The following is a 19,391-nucleotide window of genomic DNA, read 5'->3' on the forward strand; positions in this document are numbered from 1 at the left end:
AATGGGGAAACCTTTCATAGTGTAAAGCTTTATCTTTCTATGTACCGGAAACCTAATTTTGTATTTCATGACCAGGTGTATTTTTCAAGTTGTTAATACATTAGATAAGTGTGTTATCTAACCACATGAAGGCAGGTTTTGAATACTAGTCTAGGTTAGCCTTTTATATTTATCTTTGTATTAATTACACTTAACACAAAATTCTCAACACTGCATTCAAAGTCTGTACGCACACTCTGAAAGCTTGCTTAATTGGTTGTAATTAAACACAAAGTTTCACACTGGGCTATCTGTGTTCTGCCCATCATGAGTATCGAAATCCGATTTCTAGCGTTGTAAATCCGCACACACACACACCACTGTGTTATTGAAAAAAGAGACTGAAAATCTGAAGACGGTTCTCCAAACTATATAGTCTTATTTAACTAAACATGTAACTTGATTTGTAGTAATTCACAATGCAAATTCAAAAGTGCATTATTTCTCATTAATTTTCGTTTTACGCACTAGCTTCATTTATTATTCTAACCCATTCTCGATCGGTTGTGACTTTCACAACATTCCTTTTACGCATCAAAACCAGAAAAATTAACGTTCAATCATTGGAAAGTACAGTTTGTTGCCATAGAAATGGTTTTGTTGATATTGTTTATGGGCATTGATTTAAGTGACCACTGCAAAATATTTTACTTTATTAATAGATTATATGCTATATATTTAAAATAACTTTTATTTACTACAAGTGATTCTTTTTTATCTAATTTTCGTAATGGAATGGCGCTTTTTTGATGAAAGACAAAGTAGAATGAAAACTGATACGCCTTAACTGTAATTAAATAATGTACTCTGCACCAAAATAAAACACTACAGTGCTGCGAGTCTATACATACAAGTTCGTTTCGCATGGCAGCTGGTGTGAACAATGTATTCGAACAGCACATGCTTCTATGCAATACTAAACAAACTTTTCTCATTTTACTCAGGTTAATACTCCTGTAAAACCGAAGTTTGTCTGCACGGGATAGCCAACTAAAACATTGTTAAGACTGCTTTTTTGAAACAAATTTGTAAGAAATATGAGAAATTACTGTTGTGGTTTTTTCAAGATAAAATTTTTAACTAGGCTTATAAAATAAAGACTGTTTTACTATTTAACTTAAGTAGAAAAATACTTTGATTAGGTTTAAAAGCAACGTTTAATTTTTTTATACCCAGTCTATTCTTCTGATTTGTTGTTGTTATGAATTAAGCACAAAGCTACACAATGGGCTACCTGTGCTCTGCCCACTACAGGTAACGAAACCCGGGTTTTAGGGTTGTAAGTCCGCAGACATACCGCTGAGCCACTGGTAGGCTCTTGTGATTAGAAAGTGATTTAAAATTATGTGGTATTTATTACTTCATTTATTCATTTCAATATCGCAAAAAAGGTAAAATAATAACTTCAAAATAATTTTCCGTATAAGATGTTACAGATAAAAACTTTTCTTACACCTCCATTGATTATACAAATAATGAGAGAACATTCAAAGTATAATTTTCTAAGCTAGAATTATCTCAATAGTTTAAACCCCCAGTGCCACAGAGATATATCTGCAGATTTACAACGTTAAAATTCAGGTTTAGATACCCGTGGTGGGCATAGCACAGATATCCCCATGTATAGTTTTGTGCTTAATTACAAACAAACAAACAATCAATACTTTAATATTACCTCACTGATTTCTAAACAGTTTTAAACTATGTGTTCTGACGTATTTAATTGATTAAATGTTTTGATGTACCTGTTTTGACATACATGTTCGTACTTCACACATTGGCCTGGCATAGCCAAGCGTGTTAAGGCGTGCAACTAGTAATCTGAGGGGCGCGGATTCGCATCCCCGTCACGCCAAACATGCTCGCCCTCCCAGCCGTGGGGGCGTTATAATTTGACGGTCAATCCCACTATTCGTTGGTAAAAGAGTAGCCCAAGAGTTGGCAGTGGGTGGTGATGACTAGCTGCCTTCCCTCTAGTCTTACACTGCTAAATTAGGGACGGCTAGCACAGATAGCCCTCGAGTAGCTTTGTGCGAAATTATAAAACAACAAACCTTACAGATTTATTCTGATATACAGCAAAACAATTCTGATGGTTTAGCAGATTTATACCGTATCGATAACAAATAAGGGACGTTTCATTAATGTATTATTGACGTACTTCTGACATTTTGTTCCGGACCATTGGAAGAGCGAATTCTTAATAATAGCTAACTGTATAAAATACAGTTGTCAGATTAAAAGGTGTTTTGGGTATTATATTATTTAAAACATCTGAATACCACGAATACAAATAAGACATATACGGTAAAACCAATATAGTTCTATGTCCCTTACTGAACACATTATTAACAAAGACAAGAACAAAATTCATATATGTGTATGTAAGTCTACCTTTGAAAGACTATTCATAATGATGGTTAGGTCACTGTCAAATTTGTGGGTTCAAATAGTTGTTGTCCGGAACTGAAACAGATTCCAACAAGTCAAGAAGGTTACCTCCGTAAATTTATCATCTTACTTGATTTGTTTAAAAAAATTCAGGGGACTTAAAATTTGGAACAATAACTCACTCAAACATATAGAATTAATTCATTCATATTTTTGGATTTTGCAGGAGTAGTAAGTTATATTTGTCGACGTACCATATCAGACCATATTAAAGATGTATTACCCCTGGGATAATTTTATTTAACAGATAATTGTCTAATAACCACAAGAGGGATATATACGAAAAAAAAAAAAGTCTTAACTATGTCTCAAGGAGGAAGTCGTGAACAGTTAATTTTATATCGGAATACGTACACAAAGCTTTTAAGTTATCTGGTTTATTAGAATTACATAAACAGTAACTTTTTTACGTTTATTATATTCATAAAGTAAAAATCATGATATTTGCTACCATTCGAGCAAAAATGAATCTACAAACCTTATATAGTTCACCAGGTTTTGTTTTATTATTTTATGTTTGACTTACTCATGCAAGTTGTGTAAAAAGCTACGTTATGAAACACGACTTTCAATGATATAACACAGTAATTTACTACTTTGTAATAGTTTTATAAAAGCTTTACCAGGTAGTTATTTAATAGGGATAAGAAAAAGTAACACTTTTGAGAACAGTTGAAACATGTTAATAACGCCTGTAAGTTTAATGTAATAATGTATTTTTTTACCTTTACACTGCCATCGTTTACACATCATGTTGTTTTCACTTTATACAGTTTCTATGTAAAGTATTTCTTTAGTTAAAGTTGGTTATTTTCATACTTAAATAGCAACCTTTTTGTTTTGTCATTGTGCTACAACTAGATACATAAAAGCCAGTTGGTTACTGTGGTCTTAATATTTCAATCTACGTAAAGTCTTTATGTATTTCCAACAGTATTTATTTGGGCATTGTTACCTAGAGTTAAAAAAAAACAAACGTTGCGATACTCTATGTGAGCAACTAAGTATATTAAAGTAATACTTCTAAGAGCTTATTAATGAAAGTATGCCCCCCACTGGCACAGCGGCATATCGGCAGATTTATAATGTTATAATTCAGGTTTCAATACCCGTGGGCCCACCATAGATAACTCATTGTGTAACTTTTAGCCTAGTTAAAACAAATAAGTGAAAGTAATGAATAATATATAAAGCTGTATCGTACACACACATTACCTGCTGTATGAAGTACAGATGAGGTTTTTCGCTAAATACGGAGGCTCACCAAGCAGACTGGAATGTTAAGAACACAGTGGTAGCTGAGATGCTGCTCATATATAAACCAACTATATGGAAAACAACAGTTATGATGTGGATTAAGTTAAGTTGGTGGAGTGTAACATTAGGACATATGAATCAACATCTCAAAAGAAATGTTTTTTATTTTGTATTTCTGTTTCAGCACCATTGTGTTGTCGAAGTTAGGTGTTTGATTATTTAATGTTGTGTAGAATTACGCAGAATACTTTATGTACAACGGATTAAGTGACGAACACTGTATTAGGTATGCCTTACGTTTTCTTAACACTATAACATATTTTCAAACCTCTTACAACAAGATAAAATTACCGATGCTTTAAACTTGAAAATAAAGACTGCTAATTAATAATAATTAAGTAAAAGACAAAATGTACAACTTACTCTTATCTATCCAGTAGAAATTATCTCGTTCAATAATATGTCGTATTCATATATTTCATGTTTCTGTTGTTTTTAAAAGAATTAAGAAACTGAAATATAACTCGACTGGTGCCTCAAAATGTATCAAGTTTTTGGTTTTATACAATCATGACAAAATAAATTAAATTTACTATATAATAATCAAACCTACTCGCTTACTTATATATTTAAAATGTTCTAAAAACACGTAGGTCTAAGATGTCATGATAAAAATGAAATAAAAACACCATAATCCGAGCGCTTTCGAAAAGTGGACCTTTCTTCTTCAGGGGCAGTCTTCCGCTGGTACAGTGGTAAGTCTACGGATTTACAGCGCTAAAATCAGGGGTTCGATTCCCCTCGGTGGACTCAACACCCACCCCGACGTGGCTTTGCTAAAAGAAAACACACACACTCTTCAGGGGCAAACTTGGAGTGGTGGTGTGATTAAACAAGTGATATATATATATATATATTTATATAGAGGGTGTTTAGTGACATCATGGGATCATACAGTTGTCTGGGAATTGTTTATTTCTCTATGTACTGTGGTGAGTCTCATTTCCGGTGCAATGTAGCCGATGGCAAAAATGTGTGTGAAAAGGTGTTAGTGATATTTTAATTTTGAAATTGCTAAATCTATGTGTATTTTTAAACAAACATGCTTAGGTGTTTAAGTAAAATTAAATAAAGATAACACCTGGAAAGTGGTTGAAAAAGATATGTTATACTAACCAATTTAAAAAAAAAATCAACTTTGATATTTCATGAAAAAGTAAGTGAAGAATAAATTTAGTTTTCTAACAAAGATGAAACTAATGACTGGAGATCACTGATTCCTGGATCTAGATTAATTCTGAAAGGTTAAACAGTGTTTAGTTTGGTAATCTAATATGCTTCTCTTATTTCTCTGTCTGCTTTAGTTTTGAATCCTGTTTCAAATCCAATTAACGATGTTACTCTCAATCACTCTCCAAGTGTTAACTTCATTTTATTTTACTTAAACACCTAAACATATTTGTTTATAAACATACATACATTTCGCCATTTCAAAATTCAAATATCACTAATATCTTTTCACACACACTTTAGCCAACGGCTACATTGCACCGGAAATTAGACACTCACTACAGTACACAGAGAAATAAACAATTCCGGGACAACCGGATGACCCCCGTAATGTCACTAAACACCCTATATATATATATATATAATATCACTCATTCAATCACACCACCACTCCCAGTTTTGCCCCTGAAGAAGAAAGGTCCGCCTTTCAAAAGCACTCGGGTTATAGGGTTTCTATTTCACTTTTATATATTTAGGAGATGTTAAAATAAGAGAAGATATCAGGGTGAGAGATGTAAAGCACTTATAAACAAATGCGCCGAATATTTCCATTACTCTTTGGTATGATCGGCTAATAAAGTTTTTAGTGTTAAAATGTAAAACTTACAAAGAAATTCTTGTATTTAAAATGCTTATATCTTAGCAACTACTTGTCCTAAAGAAACCACATTTCACTTGAGGCACAATGAGGATCATAAGTTTTATTCAGTTTGGGTTTTCGAAACCTCCTGTGTCATGTCCAAACATTCCTGAATGAAACATTTTATTTTCAATGTACCACAGTTTTTCTAGCATAAATAGTTTTAAGATATAATAATTTTAAATGTGTTTTTTAGAATATTTCTGTATTTTTCACTTATTTTTGTTTAACAGCTAATTTTTGTTTTCGTTTTACAGTTTTTGGTTTGTTTGTTTTGAATTTCGCGCAAAGCTAAACAAGGACTGTCAGTGCTAGCCGTCGCTAATTTAGTAGTGTAAGACTAGAGGTAAGGCAGTTACTCATCACTACCCACCGCCAACTCTTGGGCTACTCTTTTACCAACGAATAGTGGGATTGACCGTAACATTATAATGCCCCCACGGCTGAAATATCGAGCATGTTTGGGGTGATGGGGATCCGAATCCGCGATTCTCAGATTACAAGTCGAGCGCCTTAACAACCTGGTCATTCCGAGCCCAGTTATTGGTTGGATTCATGTAAAATTCACAAATAAGTGCTGTTTTCTTTTATTTCATATTATTTACTGTCTTAAATGTTGCGAAATAATCTATCGATACTGATTTTCAGATAACAAAAAACATTCTTTTGTATGGACTTCAATGATACTTCTAATTTCCGGATTTTGAAAATCATTATGGTTATATTAATTATTAGGAGAATCCAGCTATGTAATCACAAGCTTTATTGCCATAGGAAGAGGAGTTAATGTATCCAGCATAATAATTTTGTCGACCAATAACCCTCTGTATCATTTGGACAGCTTGTACGTGTGCATCATCCCTAAATAAAAAAATCATTGTTAGAGATATTCCAAAGATAATATATGGTTCTCAAATATACGTAAATGCATACATGTATGTAAAAAATGCTAAAGACGTAATATTGTTTTTGAACATCAAAACACTTGTATGGGAACGAAAGTACAAGAATGGGGAGATTTCGTGTTAAATACATAGATGCATACCCATTTCTAAGGGTTTTTCTTAGTTTTTGACTAAGCTGTAGTAAGGTGTTTTATTGTTTTATGATATGTAAATCATTCTACTTTAATTGCATATTATTTTAAACTACCTCTTAAATTATAATTGTAAAATATTATGAACGATATTCAGTCATAAGTAACAATGCTATTATTTTTACTTTAATGTGAATAATACAATAATACTTCAATCTAAGGAAACACTTTAATACTTCGTTTCATTAGAACAAATTTATTCAAAGTTTTTTGGCGTGTTACAGTTAATAAAGAGATTGTTTTGTGTTTTTCAGAAAAATAATGACATTGGTAAAGGAATGTGAATATTAAGTGTTCATCATGAAGTGTCAACTAAATTTTGTGGTTTTCTCCTTTGTACTACTGTTCTACCGTTCTGTCAGCGGACTTTGTCCATATAGATGTCAGTGTGACGAGGAGAGGCTCACTGCAATTTGTGATGCTGCTAAATTGGACGTAGTACCCATCACTCTGAACCCTGACCTACGGGAACTTCACTTGGAAAAAAATAACATAAAAGGCATAATGTCGGCCTTTAATGTCTACCGTAATCTGGAATATCTAGATATGAGTGGAAATCAGTTAGTCACTTTAGGAAGGAACAATTTTGAACGTCAACAAAAACTTCAAATTCTTCTTCTTGGCTATAATACGATTTCATCTTTGCAGCGAATGACATTCTTTGGTCTGAAGTCATTGCATATCTTAAAGTTGACGGGAAATTTTATCCATAAACTTCCTGATCAGGTTTTCAGCGAGTTATCGAGTCTCGAGGTTTTAGATTTGTCCGAAAATAGCATTTCAACCATTTCCAACCAAGCCTTTATCGGATTAGAAAGAATAAAAATCCTTTTACTTCGAGAAAACAAGGTAATGCAGATTCCTAAAGCAGCTTTCGAGCCCTTACCTCATCTTATAAGCTTGGATTTGGGTCTGAATTCTTTTCCTTTGCTTGAAGACTATGTATTTTCTAATCTGTTGGGACTAGAAAAGCTAAAGCTGGACAGCTGCGGAATTCGAGAAATACGCAAGCACGCATTTTCGGCACTTAAACATCTTACTGATCTTTTACTTCAAGATAACATGCTTAACGTTATCCCTACTGAAGCTTTTCATTATCTTAAATCAGTACGAGAACTTCAAATCGGCCAAAATAACTTTAGAAAAATTCAGGCAAATGCATTTACGGGCCTGATGAATCTACGTTCTCTTATTATTAATAGTGCTCCGTTGCTGAAGAAGATAGAAAATGATGCTTTCTCACGCAACGACAATTTACAGCATATAGTCATGAGCCATAATAAAAAACTAAGTTATATCGGAAAAAGTGCATTTACGTCTTTGCCATTCCTTCGTACTGTCAGTCTTCGAGATAATGCATTTCACACATTACCTGCTAAAGTTCTCCCTTGGCAAAATCTAGAATATTTTGACATACGTGACAATCCACTGGTGTGCAACTGCAGTATTTCTTGGCTTTTACGTTTGTTACAGAACTTTAACTATTCAAGTCATGTTGATCCTGATGTAACACTAATTACGTGTGATACTCCACCACTCCTACGTGATATATTGTTGAAAGACTTAACTCCAGAAGATTTAGGTTGTTATATATCTGAGATCCAGAAGATTATGACATGGACGTTCGCAACGGTGGGAATTTTGATTATTATTCTGATTGTGATAATTCTGTGGTACCGACAGAAGGTGGCTAACGAGCTTAAGATTAAGTGTAGCACCAGTTTATCTGAATCGCAGTTTGACACCAGATATGGCCAGGATAGCCTAAGGCAAGGCCTTACTCCAGAAAGAGAGTGGATTGTAAAGATAGGCAGAGAACCATACCCAGGAAGGCTGGTTTAACTTTCTTCCAAATGTTTGTATAAACACAGTTTGCGTTCTGTACAATTTTTTTTGCCTTTTACAAATTTAAAATCATACTAAAGTTTCCATTTTAATTATTTTTACCATTATGCCACTCATCTGCCAGTATACGTTTGCTATATTGAAATAGATTTCAAAGAAAATAATTTAATCAGGAAGTCGAGAAAAATCCCAGACAAAGGTGAGTAGAAAAAAAAAAGAAAATTATTTAAATTAGCATGTGTTTAATGTGCATCGTTGCAGGAAGCAAAACTGAAGTTATTTTTTTATCCCTTAAGCTAAGAAATAAAATGTATTTATTCTGTAGAAACTGGCTAAAATTCATTAGGTATCTGCATTATTTTAATATATATATATGAATTAGCCAATACAATTATTTAAAGACGAATTATCCAGTTAGAATAAAAGGAAAAACAATTTTACAACGTATATTAGAAAATAATTTACATAAAAGTTGGCTGTCGTTTTAAATTAAGCAGAAAGCTACACAGTGGGCTATATGTGTTCAGCCCACCATGGATATTGAAACCCGGTTTCTAGTGTTGTAATCCCACAGACATATCGCTGTGCCATTGAGGGGCGTAAAAATGGGAGGTCGTAATGAAATAAGTTAAATTTTAAATATCTTTTAAATTGCCTACAGTTTTTCATGGTGATAACTGTAACCATCTTAATTCAGGCAATAGAAGTAGAAACTTTATATTCACCCACGTTGAGATATTATTTAAAGGAAAGAAAAGAATGACAAGCAAACGTAATAGTTTATCGCTTCACCTAAACGTGACGAAGTTCTTCAAAATCCTAAACTCAGTACGTTTATAGATTTTCTTTCTGCAGTAGATATAGCAGATTTTTTTTTAAATTTTCACTTCACACTTTAATATTTATTTACCTTTAGTTTTCTCACTACTTCCCGCATCAACAATTAATTATTTTGTGCAGTTCGTATTTAAGGTAAATATTAGTTTGAAACATATTTTTATGCTTTAGGTCAGTAATTTAAAATTAATTAATGTTTCTGTTAAGAAAACTCCAAAATTTATGGCTCAGAAACTCTGACCAAAACGTGAATCATCTCTAATTATAATTAAAGACTATTTTTATTGCTATTTTGTTATGTAAATATTCGTTACTATTGAAAAAACTAATCTAATCACCTGAGGTAAGCGTTCCAGCATGACCAGGTGATTTGGGAGGTTCGAGTCGTAACCTGAGGGTCGTGGATTCGATACCCCGTTACCCGAAACATGCTAGCCCTTTCAGCCGTGGGGTCGTTATAATGTGCGGTGAATCCCACTATTCGTTAGTAAAAGAGTAACCCAGGAGTATTGGTGATGACTAGTTGCCTTCCCTCTATTCTTACACTACTAAATTAGAGACGACTAACGCAGATATCTATTGTGTAGCTTTTCGCAAAATTCAAAAAACAAACACCAAAATTAGGCAAAAACAAAAATAACAATTATTTTAAGGAAAATAACTAAATAACAAATTATTGTTCAATGAAAAATTCAGATAATTGTTGAATCTATAAAATATACTTTATATACTCTAAGTTTAAAGTAAATATCTTCAACATAAACTTCTAAAAGTTCAAGATGTTATGATGCCAAGTAGAAATATTTAGATTATTGAATGTATTGTGACTGAAAGATCTGATAGAATTAAATAATTAAAATATTGCAAATGTAGCAGCTGAAAACGAAAACAAGTTACCTAACAATATATTTAAACATTATGAATCAGGAGTTAAACAGTAAATATAGTTGTTACTATTATACTTTTACTTTTTACTTAAGAAGCAAAAGTAAAACGTTTTACGTGCTTTTGTAAACGTTAGCTGACAGTAGGATCCACACAAATTACATGCATATATATATCTGATCAATTACATTTTTACAGCTAAATATTTGTATTTTCTTATTGTACTCCACGTTAATGTTCTAAATTATAAAGCTTTAAAACTTAATTACATGCTTATAAAATGTGAATGGCATGAAAACTAAAAATAATGAAAAAAACAACAAAACAAATATTGATATATTACAAAGTAAGTTCGTTGTCAGCCATCACAGCTGTCATGTTATATCTTGGAATATTCTTAGCACACAAGTGTTGCACATTTACATCATTGGTACTGTTGTAATCTAAGATCATCATTGTAGTTTAGACTACATTGGTGTACCTTTCCGGCAGGCCGTACATAATACTTGGCAGCACAGCTGTTTTCCTTTCTTCGAGTTCGTTAAATGTTGTTAAGAATTAGGTGCATCTTTTAACATATAACTACTTTAAATGGTAGTTCATCTCTCTTTATGTTTAATGTTCCAAGCATTGTTAGTTGCATGTCCAGTAATTCCTAGGCAATTTTTAAACTCATAAAAAGCTATCACGAGATATTTCACTTTCACTCTTTTGTAATCCTTGAAACATATCCAATAAAAATGTACCTCCATGATATCCTCCTCTTGGATGTTATTCTATACATCCGCGTATTATAAGCACACAATAAAGTTAAATCCTAATTTCTTACTTTCCAGGTTTTCTCTGAAGATATTATTTGAAGGGATACTACTACAGAATAAGACCAGTTGCTCATCAGTAACAATACTTTAGATACTCTGTAACATTTCATTGAAAATAATTTTTAAAGGATTAATTGCTTTTTTTTTCCTTTTTTCTCCGTTCTTCAATATTATCATGTTGAAGATAAAGTTTACCATTATCCTAACTCAGATATTTTCGATTGCTTCGTTCCTTGATTTATAACTACCAGCTAGCACCATCAAATCAAAAACATATATTATATTTCGATGAACCTCAATGTTCAGGTTTTTATTTTAACCAAGCTTCTTTTTTTGTGAATTTTAGTATTTTCTCCATTTTTTTTCTGTAAACAGAGTGAATGGTGGTAAAGCTGTGTTAATGTCTTCTTACATGCCACTCTTCTTATTTAACTCTTAAGACCCCTGATCATCAGTACACTGTAGTTTCTTTATTGGTCTTATTTTAATTTCAACTTTCAAGAAGTGCCAGCCTTTTACATAAGTAAAAAATGAATTATGCGAAGAATCGAGGAAGTAACGTTTTTTACTTGTCTCTTGTTTTTACTTGTGGCCATATAAAATAGGTCAAATCAAACATATTCTATTTAAACTCCATAAGGGACCTTAGCAGATATTTTTGGAATTAATTTCACTTTTTCTGTGATTTATATGTTATTGCGATCCTGTAATTAGCAAGGACGTAAATCCCCAATTTATTTAGTACAACTGTAGTGAAAAATCATGTTTAAAAACCGGTGAATTGACATCATCTATACTTTTTGGAATTAATGTTAAGTTATAACTGTATGTGCAACATTGTCAGAATACTTATGCACTCAGTTACTTGCCGAATATCGAAAGTATGCCAGTAAGAATGTTCTATGACTACAGTACCCAGCCGTACCTCTTCAGTGACACAGGATAAGCATGGAAGACAGAAACTAAAGGATTCATAAAGGTTACCACACACGTGGGAAAATAAGTGTTGTTTACCAAGCATAATTCACAACCATCTAGAAACTATATTTGTTATTATCTCTTACTTATCAGTACTTTTTAATAAAGAAATGCAACCTCAAATATCTGTAGTAACACGTGGATAGAAAATAAAGGAAAATTAACACGCTGTGCTTTATAGTATTATTGTTAAGTTATGGGCTTCTCACCCACGTTATTATACTTTTCACGAACGTCTTCACTCTGTGTTGTTTGACTTTATTCTTAAGAGAATAAAATATATAATAATCGTAAGTGAGTTGAAGCTACATGAGTCCTATTCGCAATAATCTGAAAAAGAACAGCACAATTCACTGTAGTGTGATATGTTTCGTATTTAATCACTGTTTTCCATCTTCTAAAGAAAATGTACCCCTCAAATGCACATAGTATGTTTGCATCAATTTGTGTTCAGCGGTTTATTGAAAACAAATTAAGAGAATGTAAAATAAAAAAAAATATTTGAACGTAAATGTTCTTCAAAATTATATATATATAATATTAAACAAAAGTAGGTTTTTGAGAAATCTTGTGATTAAGATAAAAGCTTCACACATTTACATTGTAATATAAAAGAAAGTTGAAAAGAGATTAAATCAATAAGCATACCTTTTAAACTGGATGTTTGGACGATATTTGTAATAAATTAGTTTCACAAGATTTACTCCTGAAAAGCTAGAATACAAAAGCTAATATTAATGGGTGTTTGTATCGCAGCTTATTTCTAGATTATCAAGTTTCTTCCTGTGGGGCATCGGTAAATTTACATACTTAATACGCTTAAATCCAGGATTTGATTACCCGTGATAAACAAGGTATAAGAAGTCCATTGTGCATCTTTTTACAAGACAACAACTGTTAGGTTACATTGCTGACAATTTTTTCTTTTATACTAAAATAAAACTGACTATAACTTTATGGTTCTCTAAAAGACAAAAGTTTATGTGAATGAACCCTTATCATCACATAGCAATCAGAAATGAAAGAATATTCCGGTATCAGAATAACAGTAGCATGGTCCATGTGTAAAACAGTTGTGCAAAAAATGATCTTTCAAACCGAAAAAGCCATTGGAATGAAGCTAGTCATATATCCTGGAGCCGTGAGTAAAAAATCGGATAGGAAATTAAAGTTCATGAATATTCACAAATCAAAAGTTTCTAAGTTATTGTCGCACCTCGAAATCAGTGGCTGTTTCTGTTGGAAAGACGGTCGAAGAAACCGCATCAAACCAGTTCCGGTCAACCAAACTTCCGCTAAGATTCTGAAAAAAAGCTTTCGAGGACTTTTAATATTTTGTTTGCTTAAATGTGGTCTTTGGAATTGACATCTGTCTACGTACAGTGAAGGGTGTGTGTAGAACGACAGTTAAGATGTGTTTAGTGTAAGACTGACTTCTTGCTTCTTCGGAGAAGTTTGTTACGCAATAAACAATATTAAGAAACCAAAACCATGAAAGCTAACAATATCGGCGATAAAAAATGTAGTTACAAGTATAACACAGGACCTGCAACGTTATTTTTGCAAAGTGCGATTAATCTCAATATCGTGGGTAAACGTTTGATTTTTAATCGTTAATATCGTTATTACACCGTAAAGATATTAAATCTTCAGTATTAAGTAAGTGGTTTGGTTTGTTTTAAATTTCGCGCAAAGCTACACGAGTGTTATCTGCGCTAACCATCCCTAATTTAGCAGTGTAAAACTACAGGGAAGACAGCTAATCATCACTACCCACCGCCAACTCTTTTACCAACGAATAATGGGATTGACCGTCATATTATATAGTCACCACGGCTGAAAGGGAGAGAATGTTCTGATGTGACGGAGATTTAAACCTACGACTCTCCGATTACGAGTGAAGTGCCTTAACCAACTGGCCATGCTGGGCCTATTAAGTAAATGAAAAAGTGTTAAATGTTCTCAATTTATTTCTTCGTTAGTTTGAAAGTAAAGAAACTACTGTTTTACATTATTAACCTTAAAACTTTTAAGTTTGAAATAGTTTATCCTTTTCTTTTAGTTAAGTAATTATTCTCATCAATAGCTCATGTTTTGATCTCTTAAGCACGGAATTATTATTTAATTTTATAAGTTAAATCCTAACATCCATGCAACATGTTTTTTTTTTTATTTTTTGTTAACGTTGTCAAAAATATCAACTTAAAACATGAAAAACATAAATCACTGAACTTAAATCAAGACAAATATAGGAAAAACGAATAAAAACAATGAAGTACGTGGTAGATAAAATAAGGAGTGTTCAATATCATAAACACACCCACTATATTTTACTATAACGCCCATTTATTTCAGTTTAATCTGTCATTTACAATACTTCATTCTTTGAAGAAAAGCCAACAATGGATGTGTTTCGGAGTGTTTTCACGTCAGTCTGCTGGTATATATAAAATAACGCTGGGAAGCTAAAGGTTTGATTTTTGCAACCCAGTTCTGTGCTCCTCTAACTGCAATTGATATAATAAAATGAAAAAGGTTGATGCCATTTTTCTTAACTCTATGTTGCTGGTTATCAGATATTCAGGAACAAATTGTGTGGTAGTAGTTTAATTCATATCTGAATTGATTTATATCTTAGCACGTCAAGCTTTCAGAATAACACTGTAATTACTAATACATATAAAAACAGTATTGTTGATAAGCGTTTACCTCGTGTTAAGGTCTGCAGTATTGTTAATAAGAGTTTAATTGATTTTGAGGTCTTCTTAAGGACAAAGTTACCTTAATCTGACAATATCTATCACAATGTCAACACATTATTTATTTTTATTGACTCTCGTTATAAGCTTAACATTCAGTGTTGATGACAAATATGTGTTGTCATTATCACTTTAGTAAAGTCAGCTACACGGGCTAAACGTGTAATATTTCTAATCTGTTATCTGTCAATTAACTGATTATGGAGATTAAGATGCGTGAATAATTCTAAAAACTAATATATCTCTGAATTTTCAAAGCTTAATGTATAAAATGCATTTAGTGCATACTAGGTGAAAAATTAGAGACAAATATTTTGATAATTTAATAGTTCTTTGAGATTCTATTATAAAAATGTATATTTTTTGTACTATAGAGATTTACACGTTTAATGAAATTATTAACATAGACGTCATTGATTTTCAATTGAAAAATATAATTTTACACACATAAACATACACTTTCCATTGATAAATATCATAAGGCAGTTTTTCAAAATCTGCATCGATAGCTAATATCAGAATGATCATTCTACATAATTTGTTAATGCTTTGAATCAACAGAATAACCAACCCTTAAACGAATTTCACAAAATGTGTTGTTTGAAAGCTATCTTATCTTGTTGCTTTATGATTATATTAATGCTTAAATAAATTATTCTTTTGAAATCTGAAGTGCAAACAGTATATTAAAAATAACTTCCAATGTCTTATTGTATTAAAACCTAATACTATTTATAAATGTGCTTTTCTTGAATAACATGCTTTATATAAATCCCTGTACATCAATCTGATGTTTCCTTTTGGCGCCACCTAAGGTTTGGCTGTTAATTTATATTTGTCGTTTTGGAGATATACAAACTTACATCTTTGGCGACAATACATTGCTAAAATCCTTAAATTTACTTTCAAAAATTTCAATCTTGAAGACATCCAGATATAAAACTTTTTTATGCGTGGAAGGTCTGTGGTAAGTAAGTTTGTGGAGTGAGAGCATTAGACATTTTTAAAATACGTAATTTATCTAAATAGCTGGTCGATAACATTACTTTTTAGGATGTCGCATCCTTTAATAAGTATGTAATGTTAATGTTCGGTGTATACGAAATGGAAAACATATGATATTAACATATGGTATAAAAATGTATCTTTGTAGATATGTAAAAATATATATCTTTGCAATCTAGCATATGGTTATATTATTGTCTCGCAAGCGTAAACTATAGTGGTGAGGCTGTCGTACATATTCATCACATGCATGAAAGTTTGTCAGTGTAAACACATATATCTTCTTGCATCTAGTTTTATGCTTGCGGTATCTACGAGATCAAAGAATAACACCGAAATTCAATAGATTCTTGGAAATAAGCCACAGAAGGCAGTACTGAGTGAATGTTGTTCCATAATCTCCCTCGGGGATAGGAAATGTTTCTTCATAAGATCATTCGTCTGCTATAAAATGTACTTTTGTTTAGTTAGGAAATATCTGAATGGAACGTTTATCAACGGATGATATTTTGTTTGTTCCCCATAGGGCATAATAACTTATTTTCCACTTTTAGAAGTCACACTTATTTATTCGTTCATGGAAATAAATCGTTAGTGTTTTTTAAATAATGCAGATTCTAACACGGACTAACGCTGTTTGCAATAGAACCAGTTTAGCACACACACCATAAATATCGAACGTTTTGGTATATAATTGTCAGGTGTCCGTTCTTCAAAGGTCATAGATGTAGATCCTTAGTAGAATATCTTATAAGTTTTAGTTTCCATGAGTACTTCCGACAACAGTTTTTATTTCAGGAAATGTAGTTTTTCTTAATTCATTAGATAAAATATTAACTTTATTTCCTATGAGGTTTGTATTCGTCCCAAGAGGGGTCGATGGTTATCTCCTTAACACCAGATTACAATGTTCAGTCCATCTGGTGCACACGACACTGAAATAGCTAAGTATGCAGCTTTGCTCTATAGTAACTAAAGCTATTTTTGAAATAAGCATAGACTAGTAGGCTAATGTGTTGGGCTCAGGTCGAAATTTTGGCATCTGAGACAGGGTACCAATTCGCACCCTTACACTTTCAGCTGTGATTGTGTTGTAAAAGTGATAATCGATCCATTTGCTCGTTGGAAATCCTTATTTGGTGGCGGGTGCTGTTGAATGGCTGTCTTCCCTTCATTCGAAACAAGAGTCAGCTATGCCTGATTCCTATTATTCCTTTTCGTTTTACTTGCTGCTTTTATTTCATCCATAAAATTACAAACATTAGAGGTTACTGAAGAGATAATCATTATAGTAAGAAATAAGCATTTGTAGATGCCTATTCATATAAAATATCAAACTTTTCTGCAAGAGTACAGTTAAGTGATAAAGAAATAAGATGTTTAATTAGGCTAAGAATTATCCTATGATGTTATGTGAAGTCAGTCACTCTGCATAATAATATGCAACAGATACATTGGTAATATTTGATAATTGTTTAGTTCATTATTATATGAGCTTTTCAGGGTCTAAACATGACTGCCATGTGGATGCGTAAGGCTTGAACTGATACTTTTGTTAGCTATGCTTTCTAACTTATGAGTAAAATCTCCAGTAACCAAGATACTAATACTTTTTCCTGAAGTACAAATTTTACTTTTGTCATCATATAACGTTAGATCCTCCTTTTTTGCCAAACACAGATAATTTTCTAGAATGATTTAAAAAATGTTGTGTATTTCCAAACACATATTGAAGTGTGGCATAGATATAAATTTCATAACGCAGGTAAAATAATATGTTGAATTATACACGGACTATTCTTTAAGTTAAATTCTTTTTTGGGGTTCTCTTACCGAAGGCTTCATCAGTAAGTTCCAATAAGAGGGATAAAAGATCGCAAATAAAATCATTTTAACGTAGAAAATAGTCTGTGTATAATTATTTGATAATACCTTTGTTTGCGATATTTCAGCTCTTTTACTGGAATTTACTAATGAAGTCTGCCGTAAGAGAAGCGAATTTGCAAATAAAAGAGCACAGTCTGTGTATAATTCTACAAACATAGATGTAGATCTCGTTAATAGTTAAATGTTTTGATTAATAAATAAAAGGTGCTTTAATAAATCTTTTAAAGTTTATAAATTACTTTTTATTAACAGATTCCATTCGCCAGGAGGAGCTGATACATTTAATAAAGTGAGCTGGTTGTCTGTGATGTACATGGTACTGACTGATCAAACTACTTTAAAGAAAAGGCTAAATGTTTTATAAAGTGTCGTCACTCGTTCATTGGAAGAGATAATCTAACGATTTATTTGAAAATACTTTCGATACCAATATTATTCTTATGGAAACTACTTGATATGAGATACATAAATTTCTATTTCAAATCCGTTTTAGTTCTTGAACGTTAGCAGAATTCGAGCAACAATGTACTCTGAACTTAATTTTCTTACATTTGCGCTTTTGTGAACAGATTTGTATTCGAGCTGTTTTTAGTGAAGCTTTCTTGAAAATATGACTGGTAAACGTGTTTTCTTCCATAAAGAGTTAAAAAGTAGATTACATACGTTTCAAAGTTATATATCTGCACAGACCACGTTTCGGTTAAGAACGGAACGGAATTTCTGAGAGTTAGGAAAAGACGAGCCACAGAAGCTACTGTAGAGTTAGGCCAGCATCTATAGAATCTAGCAATGGCGTCCATGTTTTTGTTAATGAGAATGCGTTGTACAGAAAAATAAAGATATAACTGAGATTTTACTCTATTAGATGTGAGTAAAGTAATGTGCATACAGTTTAGAATAATGTACTTTCTAAGTATTTCTCGAATATATCCTCCCTTTTTCTAAACATTGAAATATTATATACTTTGATCTCATATATATGACAAACAGTATGAAAATACATTGTGTTCTCAGCTGTTATTATTAATGAATATCCGTCTGTACGCAACGCCGTGAGCCATAATGCTACATTTGAATCTATAACTTAGTTTTTGTATGTATCTGTGTATTGTAAATAAAACATTGTTTCTGAAATGAGAACCATAATTGTTTCACCGTTATACTATGACGAACAGGTTGTATTGGAAATGAAGAAAAGAAACCCACACCAACAATCATCTTATAACGCAAAACGTTATTAAAAGTTTAAACAACTACATACTTGGAGATACTCATTTCCATTTACAATTTATAGCATGACTAACACCAGATAAAATACGGTATTTTTATAATATTGTTTTGAGTTCGTTTTTATTCTACAAATGCCAATTATACAGTTATTTACCTGTTAATTTAAAGTCCTAGGAACAAACGTTTTTTTCCTATAGTTATAATCTGATCGTATAGATTTGGATGACAACATTTTTTTTTCAAAATTAAGTTAAAATGGCTTCGTTCAGTGACGTGGATCAAACCATCTATGTAGGTTTATTAAAAGAAAAATCTTTGTTCATAGGTTTCAAAAGGCAAAAAAAAAAAAAAAAGATCAGTGATGGAAGAAA

At 32.1% G+C, this 19,391-nt stretch overlaps 1 protein-coding gene across 3 annotated transcripts in view; it reads left to right on the plus strand.

Annotated features, from left to right (window-relative positions):
* LOC143238815 (uncharacterized) overlaps positions 1-18,924 on the plus strand; it is a 32,502-nt gene extending 13,578 nt beyond the window's left edge. For 2 of the 3 annotated variants that reach the window (XR_013020776.1, XR_013020777.1), the window contains 2 exons: positions 7,028-8,817; positions 18,043-18,924. Coding sequence is in view for 1 of the 3 variants with exons in the window: in XM_076479370.1 (XP_076335485.1) it covers positions 7,074-8,615 (1,542 nt within the window). In the remaining 2 variants the exon portion in view is untranslated. The remainder of the gene's footprint in view (positions 1-7,027; positions 8,818-18,042) is intronic. The other variant, XM_076479370.1, reaches the window with a different exon arrangement.
* Positions 18,925-19,391: the final 467 nt, after the last annotated feature.

The sequence above is a fragment of the Tachypleus tridentatus genome, chromosome 13, assembly GCF_004210375.1.
Source record: "Tachypleus tridentatus isolate NWPU-2018 chromosome 13, ASM421037v1, whole genome shotgun sequence".
Lineage (NCBI taxonomy): Eukaryota > Metazoa > Arthropoda > Merostomata > Xiphosura > Limulidae > Tachypleus > Tachypleus tridentatus.